At 42.3% G+C, this 22,168-nt stretch overlaps 1 protein-coding gene across 5 annotated transcripts in view; it reads left to right on the top strand.

The window, feature by feature from the left end:
• Positions 1-22,168, top strand: part of OCA2 (OCA2 melanosomal transmembrane protein) — a 361,224-nt gene that overhangs the window by 40,154 nt on the left and 298,902 nt on the right. For all 5 annotated transcript variants that reach the window (XR_011498067.1, XR_011498069.1, XM_044763429.2 and 2 more), the window contains one exon: positions 19,687-19,785. Coding sequence is in view for 3 of the 5 variants with exons in the window: in XM_044763429.2 (XP_044619364.1) it covers positions 19,687-19,785 (99 nt within the window). In the remaining 2 variants the exon portion in view is untranslated. The remainder of the gene's footprint in view (positions 1-19,686; positions 19,786-22,168) is intronic.

The following is a 22,168-nucleotide window of genomic DNA, read 5'->3' as shown; positions in this document are numbered from 1 at the left end:
ATAGTAATTTTGGGCTTAGCATTTGAGTCCTCAGAGGGTCTGATTTTAAAGGGGCAGGTTTTCACAGAGAAGAGAAGAATATGGTGCAGGGGCAGAGCCTGAGCACAAGATGGCTGCTGGGGTGGAGCCTGAGACAAAGGAATCCTGGAAGACCAACAAGATGGTGCCTGAGACAGAGAAGAAGGAGGAGGGGAAGAGAAGGCTGCAGAAGCCATTTTTTTTTTCCTCAGTTTTTAGTTGTTTTGGCTAGTTTAGACAAATTGTCTAGTAGTGAGGCAATTTTAGAGTTTTGTGCATGTTCAGAAGCCTCAAGGTACCAATGAAAATAGACATACCATTGATTTTGCTTAATTTTAGAGCTGTGGTCTTCCAATTTGGTTTTAAGAAAAGTGACTTTGGAGACATTGAAAGTTCCCCAAAATGGCCATTGTAATTCTAGACTACTCTTCATCTGCTTGCCTCACTTAATTAAAAATGTGCATGTAAGGGGCCCAGAGTTCTTAAACATAAACCTGGCTGGGGTCCCTGAAGGAAAGTTTCCCTCAGAACATTTAGGTAACTGAGATTCCATTTCTGAAATTTCCTCTGAAAGCTCAAGAAAGTTACCAGAGTCCTAGCCCTGATTCCAAAAGGAATCTGAAAACCAAAGAAAATTTCTGGATTCTCAGCAAGCCTTAGCCCGAAAAGGAACTGTACTACCTTCAGAAAATAGCTGAGTACTCACCAAACATGAACCCTTGAACCCAAGGACAGAGTCTTGAATCAGAAGAACAAAGTCCCTCACCCGAGAGGATAAAGCCTCTCTCAATGCTGAATAAAGTCAGAAAGCTCAGAACGCAAAGAGAGTAGAGCTCAAATCCAGGAGCAAACTTACCCTCAAACTCTTGGGTTAGTGAGAAAGCAGTGAGCTCAATGGGCTCTGTGAGTAAAAGCACCTGTTTGCTCATCAGCCTCAGAATTGTTGAGGGTTTTCTCTGGATCCCACTTCCTCACACCATGTATATCAACTTAAATAGCAAATTGGCTAGTTGTTTATGCAAAAATAAACTTATTCAGGAATAGCCAAAAGAATTTTAATTTGGGATGTACATGCTATGGTGGACCATAGGCAAATCTGGAAAGACAAAGGAAGGGGCTTGCCCTTATAGAGCAAAAGAGGGGTTAGGTAGGGGCTGGTCTAAGTGAAAGTCCATTGGAGGAAATTAGCAGTTCAGGGTAGTGATGGCTTCTCATTGGCTGAGCTGCAGTGTTTCTCACTGGCTGGGCTGTTGCTAAGCAAGGTGAGAAATCTTCCTTCAGTAGTAAATTAGTTGCACTTCCTGCCAGAAGTGCAAGCCTATGTGTCCTCCTGTTTGGAGTAATTGATGATGTGTGATAGGGCATGAGACTGCCCACTACAGGCCTCCCTGACTACAATTTAGTTGAAGTTTCTTTTCTTCATTTCACATAAGTTGTAGATGTATTTTGATTTATGTAATTTTATGAGTTGTATTTCTTTAAATATCAATACTATAAAACAATGTCTTTAAGAAATGCATACATTGAAATGATATATATTTGGTGGGTCTTGTTTTCATAAGTGGAAATCTTACCATCTTGTCTTCATATGCATTTATAATGCCAAGAAGTAAAAAAAGTCAAAACTGACTACACAGCATGGAGCATATTTGCATTGCTAGGCTTCTAATTCCTTCACAACAGAAGTTAGAGTTATTGTTAGCATAAACATATCCATAGCTGGTGATGTGCATATTGTGATTTCTGATGTCTACATAACAATAAATAAAAGAAACTCAATCAAGAGGATACTTTGCAAAAAAAAAATCACAACATTGTAAAACTCCACTCTTATTTGTGAAACAACTGCACATTCATTTGTTTATAAGTTTCTGCTTCAACATTATCTTTTAAAAAAAATTTTTATTTGTTGCACTAAAATTGGATAACAACATTATATAGCTTTCAGATGTATATTGTAATATATTTCCAATTCTGTCTACATTACATCATGTTCACCCCCCAAAAACTAATTATAGTCCATCACCACACATGTGTGCCTAATGCCCCCTGTTGCCCTCCCCCCTCCCTCTATGGTAACCACTAATCCAATCTCTGTTGCTATGTGTTTGTTTGTTGTTTTTAGCTTCTACATATGAGTGAGATCATATGGTATTTGACTTTCTCCCTCTGACTTATTTAATTTAGCATAATACCATCAAGGTCCATCTATGTTGTCACAAATGGCCAGATTTCATCATTTCTTATGGCTGAGTAGTATTCCATTATGTACATATACCACATCTTTATCCATTCATCCCTTGATGGGCACCTAGGTTGCTTCCAAGTCTTGGCTATTTTGAATAATGTTGCAGTGAACATAGGGTGCATGTATCTTTATGCCTTTGTGTTTTCAAGTTCTTTGGATAAATACTCAGCAGTGGAATAGCTGATCATATGGTAGATCTATTCTTAGTTTTCTGAGGATATTCCATACTGCTTTCCAAAGTGGCTGGCCACACCAGTTTGCATTCCCACCAGCAGTGTACAAGGGTTCCCTTCTCTCCACATCCTCTCCAACACTTGTTGTTTCCTGTCTTGTTAATTATAGCCATTCTTATGGGAGTGAGATGATATCTCATTGTAGTTTTGGTTTGCATTTCCCTGATAGCTAACGATGTTGAACATCTTTTCATGTGCCTGTTGGCCATCCATATATCTTCTTTGGAGAAATGTCTGTTCAGATATTTTGCCCATTTTTTAATTGGGTTGTTGGTTTTTTTGTTGTTGAGGCGTATGAGTTCTTTGTATATTTTGGATATTAACCCATTATCTGATATATGGTTTGTAAATATCTTCTCCCAATTGTTAGGTTGTCTTTTCGTTTTGTTGATGTTCTAACAACATTTTTCATAGAAATAGAACAAAGAATCTGAAAATTTATATGGAACAACAAAAGACCCTGAATAGCCAAAGGAATCCTGAGGAAAAAGAACAAAGCTGGAGGTATCCCACTCCCTGATTTCAAAATTTACTACAAAGCCATAATAACCAAAACAGTGTGGTACTGGCACAAAAACAGACACACGGATCAATGGAGCAGAATTGAGAACCCAGAAATAAACCCACACATTTATGGACAGCTAATATTCGACAAGGGAGCCAAGGGCATACAGTGGAGAAAGGAGAGTCTTTTCAATAAATGGTGTTAGGAAAAGTGCACAGCCACATTCAAAAGAATGAAAGTAGGCCATTGTCTTACACCATGCACAAAAATCAACTCAAAATGGATTAACGACTTGAATGTAAGACCCGAAACCATGAAACTTCTAGAAGAAAACATAGGCAGTACGCTCCTTGACATTGGTCTTAGCAGCATATTTTCAAGTACCCTGTCTGACCAGGCAAGGGAAAAGAAGGAAAAATCAACAAATGGGACTACATCAAACTAAAAAGCTTCTGCACAGTAAAGGAAATCAATATCATCTTTTATTTTGTAAATCTATAATTAAAAATTAAATTATTTGAAATATCTACCAACTTAAAAATCATCAACTAGGCCAAATAGTTTAGTGTTTTTTCATGTGTGTGACGCTTTGCTATTACATTGGAACACTGGGTCATTGGGACTGGACTCTTTAAATGGAAGCATTTCTAAGGCTTCTCCCAGCATGGTCCCAGCAAGCCTGCTCCCTAGAGCCATCTGCCTAACACATGAGTGTTCTCACATTGTTATGTTCTCATGGTCACTCTGGGAGCTTCTTCAGTGATCACTGCTCATGTCAGGGCATGCTCAAGTTCCCTCCTTCGTAATCTGTGCTTTAGTTTTGTGGGACCATTGTTATTCTTGGTTGTGCAGTGAATCTTCTTGCTTGATCTCTACTAGGTCAGAGCTTCCAGAAGCACCTTGATCTTTGCTCACAGCTCACTTTCTCTGGCCAAAACTGGAACAGGAGTGATCCTTGAATCTCCTAAACCTTTAGGATTTCCATTCCCATACTTGAAGACAACCTCATGAGGTGTATGTTTTGACATTTTGTTTTCACAAAATAGCAATCAGACAAATGAATAAAAAAGCAATCATTTAATTCTGTTCAGTTATGTGGTTTTTCTCTCCATCTAGAGGATAGGTTGTTAAATGAGGTAAATCAGAATGTAAATAAATTTATTTCAAAAACACAGTCTGAGACTGTAATCTTGCTTTTTTCCCCCCAATAATTTTATTGAGATCATAATGGTTTATAACACTGTGTAGTTTTGGGTGTACATTATTACTTATCAATTTGTGAATAGACTTCATTGTGCTCACCACCAGTAGTCTAATTTTTTCCATCACCATGCACTGACCTTTAAAAAATAGAGAAGTGGCATAGCATTATTCAATCAGGGCAGCCTGGGGTCAGCGTTGCTCCACTGAACTGAGTGTTCTGTTTTGCTACCTAAGGGAGATCAGGAGGTGATGGAGTCTGAGTCCAGAACAGGAGCAGTGCAGAGGCACTAGGGTGCCAGAGCTGGGGACGGGTGGTGGGAGTGGCCACCCAGCTTGCCCTCACCAAGTACTTCCTGTGCCTTCGGAAATGCGCTGCCTAAAGATGCAGAGGAAGCCCCTCCAGCCTCCAATATCCCTCCTGTTCGTTCGTTCTTGTGTAAGAGGCAAACGAAAGAGGAGGAGCTCAGAAAAAAGTGGATAAAGACCCTGCCACAGAGAAAGAAAGATTCTCAAAGCAGATATCAGTGTGAAAGAGGCGGGCAGCAGCCAGCCAGGCATGGCCCCAGGTTTCCACCCCTTCACTGTGGGCCATGGTGGACGAGTGCAGGAGCCTGGCCCGTCATCGATGTACAGACGTGGCTGGGCACCCTTCCTACTGCATGAGTTTGTATCAGTAGCTTATGCATCAGTAGTTTATTCATGTGAATAGCATTTCAATATCACTTTTTCACTGTTGGGTGAGCCCTCAAGCTTGGAGGGTCAGGATTCCCCAGTTCTTGAGGTCCTTGTATGTCACCAAGAAAACATCTGTTGGTCCAGCAAGGGGCACCAGATGGAAATTTTGTGGGTCAGCACCCCTAATCCTGGGTGGGGCTCCAGCATCCACCGCCTGCTACCCCAAGCCAGGTGCACTGCCTCTCGGTGTATGGTCACTATTTACAGATTTGTGTCTCAGGACCCACCCTAGAGATGCCAGTTAGGTTTATCTGGAGAGAGGTCATCTTGTGGGACGGTCTACTTTCCCTTCTACTTTACCTCCGAGTTTTCTGACTACAAATGTCACTTCTGTCTTGGGGTGATGGTCATGGTTCTCACCTGCACTCTCGCTGCAGCTGCCACTTACATCCTCTTCTTGTTCTGGGATCATTACACCCCAGGGAAAGTTGGCTCTCTCTGAGCAGGGAACATGTGTTAGTCAAGTCTGCTCATCCACTTACCTGGTGTAGTAAATGCTCCATAAACGTTTGAATACGTGAGAAGCTTATATGTACTTTTGAGCCAATTTTATTTGGGGGGGCTGGGCATAGGAGGGCCATTTCCAAGTATGGAGCAGGTACTCTGAAAGTGCAGAAAGTGTTATCCATGAGGATCTGTCTGTGCTGAGAGAGGATTGCAGTGGTGATGGTGGTTGGGCAGCAAGAGGGGCCCACTGGTCTCCAGGATATCTCAGGAGGGACAGGCTGCCAAGTGGGTCCTGACAAGGACAAGGGGAAACTCCTTGCTGTGAGGACGCCATAGGAAGGCGCTGTTTTTTATGTTGAGGGCCAGGGCAATGTCACAAGACAATGTCTTTGAGTTTCATGGGGTCGAATCGTTGCCTTTAAAAGATAATTTCCTTGAGTGTGGATTGGCTCTCCTATAGGTGTTCTTGTGAATTAAAAATAATGAGACCTGGGGCCAGCCCGGTGGTGTAGTGGTTAAGTTTCTGTACTCCGCTTTGGTGCCCGGGTTCGTGGGCCAAATCCATGAGCAACGCCTGGGTAATTTGAAGGGCCTGTTTTCTGGCACTTATGCTGGGAGAGGGTTGCGCCACGCCACTTGGGTTGAAGGAGGCAGGTGTCCTCTAGGGCCACCTGCAGAGGTAGTGTTGCTACTTTCTTGCCCCTCTGTCTTCCCTTGCCTCCCAGGAGAGTGTCTTCCTTCCCAAGAATGTAAAGCTCAGTGGACAGCCATGGCATGCTTTCCCTGGCTCACCCATGTGGCTACTGCGGGGGACACTTCCTTATGGAAGGCGGACACCCCACACCGTGCCGATGAGTGTGCTGCCGATGCAGTTGTAGCTACAAGCCTCTCAAACCAACAGTCCTTGGTGATTTTATGAAGTTAATGTGCTTTCATACGCATGTTGATGGGCTTTATCAGAATTGCCTTTGGATCTGATTTTTGAAAATGGAATTCCATTTAATATTTTCATTCCTATCTACATGTTAAAATCTGCTCTGTCTTGAAGACCCTCCTCAAATTCCTTCTGTGAAGCTACACCTAGCAGCTCTTGTGGGCAGTCTTCCGTCATTCCTCTGTCTGCTTTCTTGCAATTTTTACTTTGTGTTGTGCTTGATTATTGCTAAGTTTTACCTGTTCGATTAGGAGAATGGGCCAGCCAACTCACATTTTCATTATCCCCCTTTCTAGAACAGCGTCTAGGTTAATACTCAGTGAGGAACTATAGGCTACATGCTTTTACGAAATACAGTTCCAAAATTTAACATTTTTCTGCTTGGAATTTTGTATATGCCTGTGAGCTTTCTTAATATGGGGCATTAGACCTCTGTGAAAAATGGAGAAATAGTATTACAGCATAATATAGTGTTATTTGTTTTTCCGTCTATTAACATTTTATAGAGTGTATGATGGGGTGGAATTATTTTGGGGATTTACAGATTTATTTTCATGTTCCCTAATCAACTCTTACTGGTTTCCTGCTTTAACTTGCAGAGTAGCATTTGGCAGATTATCCTCAAGGCCAACAGTGCTCCTAGTTAGACTGAAGTTGGGCATTGCTGATTCCAATTTTGGAAGGGTTGTCAACAGCCTATCAGCAAAGGTGTCATTATTTTTATATGTGAATGTACTGTAATTAGAACACAGTTGTGAGAGTTGGTAGTTTACAAAAGTGTCTAACGAGCTATTTCCTTCCCCATTAACACTGGTTGGGGAGTTAATTGGGTCCATCTGGTGTGTAATCCACAGTATCTCTGATATCTGTGATTTTATAAGCCTGTGGCAAACTTGGACTGTGGATTCTGTCGACTAAAATAATCCATAACCAATCTATAAATGAAAATTTGGGTGAGTTTATTCTGAGCTTAAATCTGAGGATTATAACCCGGGGCCTTTCGGAAGTGGGGTGCACAGACTGGTTATATACCCCCAGAGAGGATGTTTCACATAGGATTGAAATGTCCCTTTTACAATAGTCGCTAGACTGCTCTGTCGGCACAGCCTTTGATGAAAATAGCAGGTAGGTCTTCTGTCTCAGTGAACACAGCAGGGTGGCAGTCTGTTGTCTCCAGCTGAGTGGTCACAGGTGAGCTGGGTGGTCAAAGGTGAGTGCAGCAATCAGTTCCTAGCCTAAGGAAAAATGCTTATCCCTAAGGAAATGCTAATGTGGGGGGAATTTGCACCTTTATCTCAAGGGCCTTTGTTCTGGCCATAGGAAATGTCTAAGCAGGTATGCAATGCGTGCTCAATAGCCAGGCAGACCCTTTTGGAAAAAAAAAGTCAGGCAGAATTAGGTTTATACCAAATGGCTTCCTCATATACTCCAATATATCCTATTGCTTGCCATTTTTATTTGTCGATTCACAAGAGGAGTTTTTGTGCCTGAGCTCAAAGGAGGAGCTTGGTGAAGCACAGGGAGGGTGGAGCTGGGTTGGGCGGGAGCTTGCTTTGTGGGAACTGTACTGGGGAAGGATTCAGGGTGAGGAGCACAGTGTGAGGTCTAAGGCCCATCCATCATCCGGGACTGCCTCCCACCTGGTCCTTGAGAGCGATCACAGCGCGGCGGGTCACCAGGCAGTGTCTGGCATCAGATAAGAGTACCGTCTCCACAGTGGGGTTTAGAGAGTCAGCTATAGCATGCTGGCTTTTCTTCGCGCAGTGTCTGCATTCGGGAACATTCTGCAGCCTCGCGTACTAGGGAGCACAGAGCCATGGGAAGGTTAGCGTGGGTTACACCTGGGCACGTCAGTATTGAAGTCTACGCAACCCACGCAGTCCTCCCACGAGCAGCCCCCGCCCTCCGCTGGCGCGTGCCAGGAAAGCTCCCTGTCCACCCTTTGGTGGCTGCTCTGTGCTTGGCCTTTTCCCTTCAGGTAAGGTCCAGGAAGACGTTCACTTCTGATACCAGCTGCGTCCGAATTAACAGTAGGGTCCAGTGAGGACTTCATCGATCTTTAAAAAAATTTTTAAAAAAGTATGGGCAGATGTATGCAGATTTTTCAGGCACTTCTGTTGCTTGCCCAGAAAGCTTAGCACACTGTACAGTGATCATACTGGAAGCTAGGAGCTAGGATGTAGGTGTGGTTCTCCCTTCCTCGGAGTCGCCCACAGACGGCTCCCTCCCACCCTGGCCAGGCTGGGCCCCTGCTACCTCCACGCTGGTCCGCTCCAAGTGAGTTCGAGTCACTGTGCCACCGGCGGCACCCCATGCACCCGGCTCAGGGCTCAGAACGGCTGTACAGAGCGCACATTGCGGGCCCGCCAGGCGCAGGATGGGGTGATGTGGCGGGGATGCGGGCGGGGGATGAGGGCAGGATGGGGCAGGATAGGGCCCGGATGGGGGCTCGCGCCAGTTGCATTGAGGGGAGAGGAGGGTTTACTTCTCAGGCCCTACGCCTGACCCAAGGCTAATCTCTGCAGGTATATTACTGCGTTGAAATATTTGTGTGGTAAGTATGGATCATAGTCGTCAGCTTAGAAATAACATATTGCTTTTTCAGCTACTTTTCGCCTACTCACTCTTTTGCAGGCTAATCAACCTCTTGGTCCTCTGTTTACTCATCCATGAGATGGGTATAAAATTGCTAGCTCATAAGTTACAAAGCTTGAACTATTTTTAAAAATTGTTTTCCATTGTGGTAAAATATATATAACATAAAACTTGCCGTTTTAACTATCTTTAAGTATACAATTCAGTGGTGTTAATTACATTCATAATGTTGTGCAGCCATCATCACTACCTAATTTTAAAACTTTTTCATCACTGGAAACAGGAAAACTGTGTCCATTAAACAATAACTCTCCCTGTCCCCCTCCCCCAGCCCCTGGTAACCTTTAATCTATTTCCTGTTTTTATGAATTTGCCTATTCTAGATATTTCATATAAGTGAAATCATGCAATATTTGTACTTTTGTGTCTGGCTTATTTACTCAGCATAGTTTTTTAGGTTCATCCATGTTGTAGCATGTATTAGAACTTCATTCCTTTTTATGGACAATTAATATTCCATTGTATGAATATACCCAATTTTGTTTATCCGTTCATCTATTGATGGACACTCGGGTTCTTGCCACATTTTGGCTGTTGTAAATAATCCTGCAATGAAAATTGACGTGCCCGTATCTGTTTGAGTCCCTGTTCTCAGTTATTTTGGGTATGTACCTAGGAGTGGAATTGCTGGGTTGGATGGTAACTCTATGCTTGACTTTTTGAGGACTGACTAAAATACTTTTCACAGATACATCCACACTTTACATTACCACTAGCAATACATGAGGGGTTCCAATTTCTCCATTATGGGCCAACATTTATTTTCCATTTTTTTGGTTCTTGCCATCCTGGTGGGTGTGAGGTAATATAGTGGTTTTGGCGTGCATTCTCTAATGACTTCTTCCTTTCCAGTTTGGATGCCTTTTCTTTTTCTTGCCTAATTGCCCTGGCTAGAAGTTCCAGTACAATAGAAATTGAATAACAGTGGTGAAAGCAGGCATCCTTGGTTTGTTCCTCATCTTAGGGGGAAATGTTTCAGTCTTTCACCATTGAGTATAATATCAGCTGTGGGTTTTTCGTAAATTCCCTTTATCATGTTGAGGAAGTTCCCTTCTATTCCTAGTTTTCTGAGAGTCACCCTACTCCCAGAGATTTTATGCTTAAGATGGAAGATGACAGGAGGACATAACTGTCAGGGGACAGTGACCCAAACCATATTATTCCCTGGAGTCTGTCTGTTGAGCTGAAAGGAGATGAGGTTGGAAAGATTCAAAGGTTGGTCCTGTGAGCAGATTCTGAGATTCTGGAGAGTCTGAAATTCATCCTCTATACCAATGTTTCCCCCAGTGTGTCCTATTTCAAAATCTCCTGGGTGTTGTAAAAATATAGTTCCCTAAGCCACATACTTCTCTGAATCAGAATCTACACGACTGGGTCCTGGGAAATCGTCTGAAGCAGACTCCCAGACATTTGGAAGTTGCTGCTACAAGCCACGGTGAGACAGATGAGATGAGACTGGCAGGAGGAGGATATGCTGGCAGACTTAGGAGGGGGAATTTGACACCCTTAAAATTGTTCCAGATGTACATAACTGATAATTCTATGACCCCAAAGTTTAAAAAGAGGGTGACAAGAGGGAAATCTTGAGCAAGTGGCTTTTAGGAAAACATAAATTTATTTTTAGGCATGTTGATTTGAAGTGAGAGCAGGGCCAGGCCAGAGCTGCCTATCCTGCGTGGTGAGAGACAGCCACTGTGGAGCCCCATCTACTGTGCTTGGCATGTGGAAGGTGCTAAAACATGTTAGCTCCCCAGTGTCTCCTCTCACCTCATAGAATCGATGGCTTTCTCTGACCTTTATCACATGTGGCTTTATTGTTGGTCTCATCCCTACATCTTAAGCTTACTGTTGGCAGAGACCATCCCTCTCTAGATTTCTACCTTATTCCATCAGGCACTGTCCAAACTAAACACGCATCTATTAAATCAGTGAACAAATGTTTTTGGAATGTTTTCCTTGAGCCAGATGTGTGATCATATAAAATGCTTTGGGCCACTGTAAAAGAAATAACCCCAAAGTCCCAGTAGCTTAACACAGTAACAGTTTGTTTTTTGCTCGTATGAAATCTACTTAGTGGTAGTGATAGTGGTGTAGGCAGTACCAGGATGATAGCGGCCTTGTCATCTTCAACACATGGTTGACCCACCGCCACCATCTACTCTCTACCCTTCTTCCCGTGCTCTCTACTATAGGATGCTGACCTCTATGGATTTCCTAGTGTTCCCTAGCTCTGGCTTCTGGTTGGGCTTGGCCCCTAAGGAGCATGGCAGGAGAGGAAATATGACATGATTGGGTGTTTATTTCTTCAACCCTCTCTTTCCTCCTCTCCCAGAAAGACCCCTATAGCTGATGTGTCCATCAACCATAGACCTCTGTTCATCTCAAAATGGCCCTCTCTGCAAGACTCTTTCAACTTAAAAAGCAAATTGACCTGTTATTTTTACCGTCAAAATGAGTTTATTTGGGATTATCCAAAAGAATTGCAATTCACGATGTGCATGCTATAGCAGAGCACAGGCAAATGCAGAGAATAAAGGAGGGGAGCTGCTTTTATGGAGAAAAAGGGAGTCAGGAGGGGCTTTTCTGAAGGAAAGTTCATTTTGGGAAAGTAACAGTTCAGGGCAGCAATGGCTTCTCACTGGCTGAGCTGTGGCATTTTTCATTGGCTGGGCTGTTTCCTGGTGAGGAGAGAAATCTTTTCAGTAGTAAAGTAGTTGTACTTCCCATCAGAGATGCTAGGGCAAGTCTCTTCCTGTTTGGAGTAATTGATGATGTATGATAGGGCATGAGAGCACTGCCTATAGGCCTTCCTGACTCCAATTTGGTTAGATTTCTTTTGCTAATTTCCACAACTCTTTCCTTCTGGGTTCTAGTGTTACCACACCTGAAGTGGGTTCACTGACCTGTCATGCAGCAAGCCAATCTCTGACACTGGGTATAGTGGAAGAAAATAGGAATTTTATTGCAAAGTGCTGAGTGAGGAGAATGGGCAGCTAAAGCGGTAATCCTGAAAAGCTACTAGCAAGAGTTTTTATTTGGAGTTTTAGGTACGGGAGGGAGCGAGCATGTGGCCTTGGGGGCTGAAGTTTAAAGCGTCCTCTGCACAGGTGTGACTATCTTTCATATTGCTTCATGGGTCACAGGTACAAATTTGGGGAGTTCTATGTGTTGCATGAGGTGGATTTTTAGTCTGTGATGTCTAAAGTGTACAATCAGGTATTTTAGCTTCTTAATGCTCCTGCAAGATGCTTAGTCAGGTAGGGGGTGGGGGGCTATTGGCAGGTTGCTGTCAGCAAGCTACACTTATCAGCAGTCCTCCTGCTGTTCTGCAAAACAAGCTCAGAAACTTCGGTTGTCCTTGTTTCCCACATCAACCTTGTGGGTACAGGCACAGTTTCACCCTAATCCAGGGAAATTTTAACTCCTTCATGCTTGGTTTCACTGGCAACTGCCTTCTCCCTTTATCCCCTTCAGGCCAGGGGTGGTAACAGTCTGCTGTTACTGACCCCATCCTACTGCAAGTATGTTATCCCTACACTCTGCCCATACTTTTGCAAATTGTCCCTTTATTAAATCCTCCTTGAATCATTGTGATTTAGTGGGCTACCTGTTTATTGCTGGTGTCCTGACTGGTAAAATGGCTTTCAAAATGGTAGTGCATTAACATCCAGCCAGTGTGTGGGAGAAGAGAAGGGGTGGAAGATGTATGGAGCCTAGAGTGCTGAATGCCACTTCCTCCCCTCTGCCCACTGTCTGGAACTTGGTCCTGTGGCCCCACTGAGATGGATGGTTTGGGACATGTGGTCCCTGAGCAGGCAGCCATTTCACAACAGCAACTCCGTACTGTGGAAGGAGCAGCTGGCTGTCTATGTCGCAGCAAGAGACAGTTCTCAGGATTGATTGGTCTTGGTATGAATATTTAGTATCATTCAACATGATATTGCCTGGATGTCTTCGGTCTTCTTTTTTTCTTTCTATTTTATTTTTTATTGAGGTTATGATAGTTTACAACCTTGTGAAATTTCAGTTGTACATTATTATTTGTCAGGCATATTGTAGGTGCACCACTTCAGCCTTTGTGTCCACCCCCCACCCCACCCCCTTTCCTCTGGTAATCACTAATCTGTTCTCTTTGTCCACATTATTAAGTTCCTCATATGAGAGGAGTCATACAGAGATTGTCCTTCTCTATCTCGCTTATTTCACTTACATAATACCCTCAAGGTCCATCCATGTTTTTTGGAATGGGACAATTTTATCCTTTTTTATGGCTGAGTAGTATTCCACTGTATATATATATATATATATATATATATATACACACACACACACCATATCTTCTTTATCCAATCATCAGTTGATGGGCACTTAGGTTTCTTCCATGTCTTGGCTATTGTGAATAATGCTGCAATGAACATGGGGGTGCATGGGACTTTTGGAATTGCTGATTTCAAGTTCTTTGGATAGATACCTATAGTGGGATGGCTGGGTCATATGGTATTTCTGTTTTTAATTTTTTGAGAAATCTCCATACGGTTTTCCATAGTGGCTGCACCAGTTTGCATTCCCACCAGCAGTGTATGAGGGTTCCTTTTTCTCCACAACCTCTCCAACATTTGTTGTTTTTTGTTTTTATTTTAGCCATTCTAATGGGGGTAAGGTGATATCTTAGTGTAGTTTTGATGTGCATTTCCCTGATGATCAGCGATGATGAGTATCTTTTCATGTGCCTGTTGGCCATCCGTGTATCTTCTTTGGAGAAATGTCTGTTCATATCCCCTGCCCATTTTTTGATTGGGTTGTTTGATTTTTAGTTGTTGAGTTGTGTGTGTTCTTTATATAGTATAGAGATTAACCATTTGTCGGATATATGATTTGCAAATATTTTTTCCCAATTGGTGGGTTGTGTTTTTGTTTCAATCCTGTTTTCCCTTGTCTTGAAGAAGCTCTTTAGTGTGATGAAGTCCCATTTGTTTATTCTTTCTATTGTTTCCCTTGACTGACAAGACATGGTGTCTGAAAAGATCCTTTTGATACTGATGTCAAAGAGTGTACTGCCTGTATTTTCTTCTAGAAGTCTTATGTTTTCTGGCCTTACTATTAAGTCTTTGATCCATTTTGAGTTTATTTTTGTGAATGGTGTAAAAGAATGTTCGATTTTCATTCTTTTACATGTGGCTGTCCAGTTTTCCCAACACCATTTGTTGAAGAGACTTTCTTTTCTCCATCGTATGTTCTCAGCTCCTTTGTTGAAGATTAGCTGTCCATAGATGTGTGGTTTTATTTCTGGGCTTTCAATTCTGTTGCATTGATGTGTGTGCCTGTTTTTGTACCAGTAGCATGCTCTGTTGGTTACTATAGCTTTGTGGTATATTTTGAAGTCAGGGATTGTGATGCCTCCGGCTTTGTTTTTCTTACTCAGGATTGCTTTAGCAATTTGCGGTCTTTTGTTGCCCCATATGAATTTTAGGATTCTTTGTTCAATTTCTTTGAAGAATGTCCTTGGGATTCTGATTGGGACAGCGTTGAACCTGTAGATTGCTTTAGGTAGTATGGACATTTTAACTATGTTTATTCTTCCAATCCATGTACATGGAATGTCTTTCCATCTCTTTATGTCATCGTCAATTTCTTTCAAGAAAGTCTTGTAGTTTTCATTGTATAAATCTTTCACTTCCTTGGTTAAATTTATCCCAAGGTATTTTATTCTTTTTGTTGCGATTGTGAATGGGATTGAGTTCTTGAGTTCTTTTTCTGTTAGTTCATTGTTAGTGTGTAGAAATGCTACTGATTTATGTATGTTGATCCAGGAATTTTTTGATTTCTTCTTTGCTCTTCATTGACCCAATCATTGTTCAGTAGCATTTTGTTCAATCTCCACATTTTTATGGCTTTTCTGGTTTTCTTTCTGTAGTTGATTTCCAGTTTCATACCTTTGTGGTCAGAAGAGATGCATGGTATTATTTCGATCTTCTTAAATTTATTGAGGCTTGTTTTGTGGCCTAATATGTGATCAATCCTGGAGAATGTTCCATGGGCATTTGAAAGGAATATGTATTCTGTGGTTTTTGGATGGAATGTTCTGTATGTATCTACTAAGTCCATCTGGTCTAATGTGTCCTTTAAGGTGAATGTTTCCTTATTGATCTTCTGTTTGGATGATCTATCCATTGGTGTAAGTGGAGTGCTAAAGTCCCCTACTATTATTGTGTTACTGTCTATTTCTTCTCTTATGTCTGTTAATAATTGCTTTATATATTTAGGTGCTCCTATGTTGGGTGCATAGATATTTACAAGTGTTATATTTTCTTGTTGGATTGTTCCCTTTATGATTATGTAGTGCCCATCTTTGTCTCTTATTACAGTTTTTGATTTAAAGTCTATTTTGTCTGATATAAGTATTGCTACCCCCGCTTTCTTTTCTTTGCCATTTGCATGAAATATCTTTTTCCATCCTTTCACTTTCTGTTTGTGAGTGTCTATGGGTCTGAAGTGTGTCTCTTGTATGCAGCATATACATGGATCTTGTTTTTTTATCCAGGTGGCCATCCTATGGCATTTGATTGGAGCATTTAGTCCATTGACATTTAAAGTAGCTATTGATAAATATGTATTTATTGCCATTTTGTCACTTTTTCTTTTTTGGGGGGTGTTCTAGTAGCTCTTCTCAGTTCCTTTCTTTTTCTCTTGCACTCTTCCCTTGTGGTTTGATGGCTATCTTCAGTAATATGTTTGATTTCGTTTGTCTTACTTTTTTCCTGCTTGTTATAGGTTTCTGGTTTGTGGTTACCAAGAGGATCCTATTTAATATACTATGTATATAACAGTCCATATTGAGTAGATAGACTCTTTAGCTTGACCTCTTTCTAAAAGCTCTAGTTTTTCACTCCCCTCCTCCCACATTATATGTTTTTCACATCATATATGGTCTTTTGTTTAGTGTCTGTCTATCCATTACCCTCTTATCATTGAAATAGGTGATTTTAGTACGTTTGTCTTTTAGCCTTCGTATTATCTTCACAAGTAGTTGATCTGCTGCCTTTACTATACTTTTACCATACAATTGATTCTATTGCCTGTTTTTTGTTGTTGTTGTTTTGGGTTTTTTTTTTTTTTTTTTTTTTGATATCTGTATTTGTCATCATTGCTTCCCACTTAAATAAGTCCCTTCAGCATTTCTTGCAGAACTGCTTTCTTGGTGATAACCTCCTTTAGTTTTTGCTTGTCTGGGAAGCTCTTTATCTCTCCTTCCATTCTGAATGACAACCTTGATGGATAGAGTATTCTTGGTTGTAGGTTTTTTCCTTTTAGCACTTCAAATATGTCATGCCATTCTCTTCTCGCCTGTAGGGTCTCGACTGAGGAGTCCGCTGATAGGCTGATGGGCTTCCCTTTATATGTCACTTGTGGGCTTTCTCTTGCTGCTTTTAGGATTCTCTCTTTGTCTTTAATTTTAGACATTTTGATTATAATATGTCTTGGTGTGGGCCTCTTTGGGCTTCTCTTGTTTGGAGCTCTCTGTGCTTCCTGAACTTAGATGTCTTTTTCCTTCCTCAGGTGAGGAAAATTTTCCTCTACTATTTCGACAAATAAATTTACTGTCCCTTTGTCTCTCTCTTCTCCTTCTGGGACCCCTATAATCCGAATGTTAGCATGGTTCATATTGTCCCAGAGTTCCCTTACACTGTTCTCATTCTGTCTAATTCTTTTTTCTGTTTTCTTTTCAGCTTGGGTGATTTCCTTTAGTCTTTCGTCTAGCTCGCTGATCCGTTCTTTTGCTTCCTCTACTCTGCTATTGAGTCCCTCTAGTGAATTTCTCATTTTGAGTATTGTATTCTTCATTTCTGATTTGCTTTTTTTAATATCTTCCAGTTCTTTGCTGATGTGCTCACTCTGTTCATCCATTCTTCTCCGCATATCTGTGAGCATCCTCATTATATTTTGTTTGGATTCTTTGTCGAGTAGGTCACTAGTTTCTGTTTCCCTTTGTTCTTTTTCTGGGGTTTTGTAGTGTTCCCTTGCTTGGAAAGTATTCTTTGCCTCCTCATTATGCCTCTTTCTCGGTGCTATTTTCTTTGTACTAGATGAGTTGGCTATGTCTCCTGATCTTGGAGAAGTGGCCTTATGTATGAGATGTCTTATGAGGCCCAGCAGTGTGCTTCCCTCTCATCACCAGTCCACAAGAACCAGGAGTGACCCCTTTATGGGCTACTTGTGTCCTTCTGCTGTGGCAGGGTTGCTCCCACTGCAGGTACCCAGGGACTCTGATCTTTCCTTCCCTGGCCAGCTGTTTGTAAATCCGGTTTGGCGGGCCTCAGCACTGTTGGCTACAAAGTTTATCAGCACACTCGTATTGCAATTGTCCTCTTAATTGGGTTGCTACCCACTGTAGCTGGTTGCTAGGCTCTGGGGCGTACAGTTGTGATAGGCCTGAGGCCAGCATAGCTGTTGTCAGTTCTCTTAGGAGTGCAGCTGAGTGGGGCTAACCCTTGGCATGGGGACACTCAATTGTTTCATGCTTTGGAAGGTGGCGCCGATCCTTTTTATGGCTATTTGTGAAGCACAAGTCTTCTGCCGCTGATGAGCCTCACCCCCCACCAGACCACATACACTGTCAACACAGTTCTGGTCCGTGCACACTTCTCAACCCCCTGGAGCATACCCCAACGCCACACTGCAGAGCCCCTCGCCCCTCCCCCAATGCCCCCCATAGTTCACCTGGTCCTCACACAAGCCCTGCCCCACAGAGGCAGACACACTTGCCTGCCTGTCGAGGATCAAGGCACTCAGTCAATGCAGGCTGAAAAGTAGCCTGAGGGCTTGCTGTTAGGTGGGGCCAGTCCCTAGGTTGGGTTGCCTGCCCTGGCTGAACTGGATTAAATCTGTGCTTTAGTGGGTGTGGCAGACCCCTGGGCTAACAACCCAAGGGATGCACCTCAATAGCCCCCACCAGTGTCCATGGTATTTATGAAGAACCTGTATTGAACTGGGTAGTACTTAAGGTACCAGATAAAATAAGATGGGAATAACATGGCAGCCATCCATAAGGAGCTCATAGTCTAATGGGAAAAACTGAATCAGTAGCCACTCTCTATTTTTATGCTTTCCATTTACATCTCCTTATTTAGTGCAACAATACTGAGCTTTTCTTTTTTTCCCTCTTAATCTATATTATACATCTGAGAAAATAGAAGCTCAGGATTGTTAAATAACGTAAGTTTACTGTAACAGTCAGCTCTCCCAGTAATGCTATGTTAACAAACCACCCCAGAGAGTGACGGAAAATACCTGGATATTTGGGGACTCATTGAGACATTTATTTAAATGTACCTGAGGTCTTTCTGGATTTACAGTTAGGAGAGATGAAAATTTAAAAAGCTCAGTTAATTGTTCAAGCCGGTTTCAACAGCTAAAAGTATACTAATTAAATCCCTCAGGCAGAATTAATCTTCTACCTCTCCACTCTCATCTGTCCTAGTTAGGCAATCTGCTCTATAGTTTGTTTGCTGCCATGCTGCCCTCCACTGGTTGTTAAAACACCTGAGGACGGAGTCCTCAGTAACCTGTGTTCCCTGTAGGAAGTGCCCAGGGCTGCCCAGAGGTGGTGCCCAGAGGACACTTGCTGGCTTGAGACAGACTCCTTTTCTGATCATGACATCATGGGTGTTGTTAGACATAGCTCAGGTGCCCTGGTTTTGTTCATTCATGAGACCAGAGTCTTATTGTCTATGTCACAGGTGCATGCTTGAACGAGAAAGGGAAAGTAGGTGGAAATATTTTCCTAAAATTCTCTTTTTGCTTTGCATTTATGATCTGAATTACTGTTATTTCACCAGGTGAGTGTTTCACGGCATCCACAGCAGCTCTACGTGGCCTGGGCTCCTTTAGGAAAGGCAATGTACCACCTTATAAAATGACATATTCCCAATAATTAGGAATGAAAATGATTTCTGCAACTTTTCATGAAAAACTAGTTGCTTTTAAACATCATGTGTCCTTTAATTAGGGTGACCATATATGCTGGTGGGCTCTGTTATTCCTGTGCAATTATTTCGCTCTCGAATAGCTCCTGACTTGGATGCTAAGTTTATGGTGGCCCTTTCTCCAGTGGACAGGCCAGCCAACACAGTGGAGGGGCATCCCATGAAGTGTCCACCTTTGCTTTTCTTCAGCTGTGGCTTCTGTCCCCCTGAGAGCCCCCTCCCTGCCATTCTGGTTATCATTTTATTATGACTCCACTGGCCCTGACTTCTGCTCCTTGTTCTCCCAAGGGAAGCCATTAGGATATTTTAGATGTGTGATATTTAAATATTGTGATCTTAGGAAATACAATTTTCCGAGTATGAAAGGGCCCATCAGACTCTGAATAGTTTTCTTGATGAAAAGTTCTCCCTAGAAAGGCAAAGGTGGCTGGAATCCACTGTTAAGGCTCAAGTGAGCCTAAAAGGATGAACGCCACAGCATCTGGTCTCCTACGTGAGTTTCTTCTTTGCATTTGCATTCTGATTTATGCTGGGGAGGAGAGTCGTTTCTGACTGTCTTTCCTAAAACTCCAGCTTATTAGAATTCATATATACCTTTAGTAAAATTTCCCTGTAAAATTTATCACTGAAGCTTGTGCATGTTCTTAAACCTAGCCCCCACTTACTGGTGCAGGCGTTCTTCATTTCTGTGTTGGTGATCTCTTTTCCTTCACTGTGTCTTTCAGGTCTCACTCTCCATTCATCCAGTTCTTCAGCTCCAGGTCTAAAGACCTCTGCTTGACAGAAAATACTCCTTTGCTGAGGAATTCCTCACAAGAGAAAGGGTGAGTTTTCTTTCCCTTCTTATAAAATTAAGAAATGTCTGAGCATTGCCCTTGGCACTTATGTTGGAGAATTTCTTCCTGAGGTATGAATTTTTGCCTAACGTCTTTTGTCTCTGCCAGATTCTTGTCAATTCAAGGTAGTAGATGTTCATGATTCTACTGGTTGTATTCTGCGGCTTATGAATTTCCAAATAATCTTGAGCATAACCCTGCAATGATTAAATTGCCCAAATACACACTCATGCGTACGCATAGATCTGACAGGCTGTCTCTCCAGGTCAGGGCTTCTCAACCAGGGGTGACATTGGCACTGTCTGGATATGTTTTTTATTGTCACAACTGGAGGAGTGGTGCTACTGGCACTTAAGGATAGAGGCCAGGGGTACTGGTAAACATCCCACAATGCACAGAACCACTCCCAACAACAAAGAATTATCTGGCTTAAATGTCAACAGCGATGAGATTGAAAAATGTATGATTTAAAGGAAAATTCCACTTCCTGCAAGTTTGAAGGTCCTTTTGGGGACAAACTTGGGTGGTTCTGGAATTGCTAAGCAGAGCTTATCTGGAGGATAACTTCCTTACAGACTCTCTCCACCAGGATGAAGGGCCCTGGTCCAGGCCTCCAGCCTCATCTCCTCTTCCTTCTGCAGACAACCTTCTGGAAGTGTGAGCCACCTGCTTGGTGTTCCCTGGTTCCCTACACATTACGAACTTGGTGACATCATCGTGGACCCTTCCTCTCCTGCCCGCTGACCTTGTGCACCTGCATCGGCAGGTGGACTGCCGTGTCTCCTGAATTTGCCTCCCTCCTGTAGCCTCTGAGAACTTGCCCACCCCCTCCCCAGCCCTGTTGATAACTTGGAGGGGGGTGTTTAATACTTTAGGGTGCATCCGAATTCTCTGGGGGTGCTCATATGCCATGTGGGTTCCTGGTTTCACTTTCTAAAGACTTGAATTCCCAGGATCTGGAAGGGGTGTAGGAATCTAGATTTATCACCTCCCATTGCAAGGACAATCTGGCTCCCTCAAGGTAACTCCTGATGACAAGTTGTGTCTCACTCCAAAACTTCCCAAGGAGCCCTTTGACAAGCCATCCTCCCCTCTCTGGCTCTCCAGGGCAGTCCCACTCAAATACAAGGGGCTCAAATGGCACCTCCTTTGTGAAGCCTTGGTTTCCCTCCAACTCCCCTAGGAATCGATACTTTTTCTCTTGTGCTCTCAAACATTGCGTTCATGCTCTTCTTTGGAACTTGCCATTGTATTATCCATGGTTATGCCTGCCAGCCTGCATCCTCTTCATCCCGTGTCTCAGTGCCCAGATCATAGCCCCTGCCACCAGGGGGATAACTTAATTCTCCTCTCTCTCTCCTAATCAATAACTGAAAACAAACACTTCAAACATCTATTCCCTTATGCTTTCCTTTGAATTACTTGGTAAACTGTTAAGGCCTTAGAACTCATGATTCTTTGGAAAACCAATAATGTATAAGTGTTTTTCCTGGGCATGTGGAGCACAGAGACATGTCCCAGGATACTGAACTGTGCCTCATGTTACAAAAACCATTTCAGAAGAGCAGAACATAGATCAGGTTTCTTACAAAGCATTTTCCTTTTTTTATTTTATTTTATTTTATTTTATTTTTTTGCAGGAAGCTAATTGAGGTATTGGTGGTGGGAAGGTCTTTTTAATGCTTTACTTTTTGCCAACTTAATTTTGTTGAAGTTTTAATTTGAACAAATGGCTTATTAGGATAACATCCATTGATGTACATATTTTCACAAGAGAATGTGTCATTTTCAGGGTGTTGAGGGCAGAACTGTGCAGCTAATGGTACCAGTGTCAGAGCATGCCTTCCATCTGTCCTGATTGGCATGATGGCCACTTGTTGCATGTGGTTATTCAAAGTGAAATTAATTCGAATTAAATAAAATTGAAAATTTAGTCCTTCAGTTGCATATTTCAAGTGGCCAATGAGCACTTGTGGCTGCCATACTGGACAGAGTAGAGAATATTTCCATCACCATAGAAAGTTCTCTTGCACAGCACTGCTCTAGAAATACTGGCATTAGCTTTCCTCCTTCTACTTATAAGAAAACAGTTTCCTTAGTTCTAATTTTGGCTACAGTTGTGTTTGTTCAGAAGTTGAGGGAGTTGTGGTATAATTACTCATACATTTGAGTATTTTGCAGTTACAACATTGTTAGAAAAGATTATTGATTATTTTCAAAGTTTGCACACTGGAAACATCATTTGTTATCTTGTTACATATTGGTTTTACACAGTCTAATTTATGTCTCTCGGCTTCATCCTCTGAATAAGACAATTTTTTTCTTGCTGTAAACCAGTTCTAAAATAGTGATAAGTGTTGAGGAGAATCAC

This window comes from Equus asinus, chromosome 2 (genome assembly GCF_041296235.1).
Source record: "Equus asinus isolate D_3611 breed Donkey chromosome 2, EquAss-T2T_v2, whole genome shotgun sequence".
Lineage (NCBI taxonomy): Eukaryota > Metazoa > Chordata > Mammalia > Perissodactyla > Equidae > Equus > Equus asinus.
The sequence above is the reverse complement of the archived record's forward strand: the minus strand, read 5'-3'. Positions and strand labels throughout refer to the sequence as shown.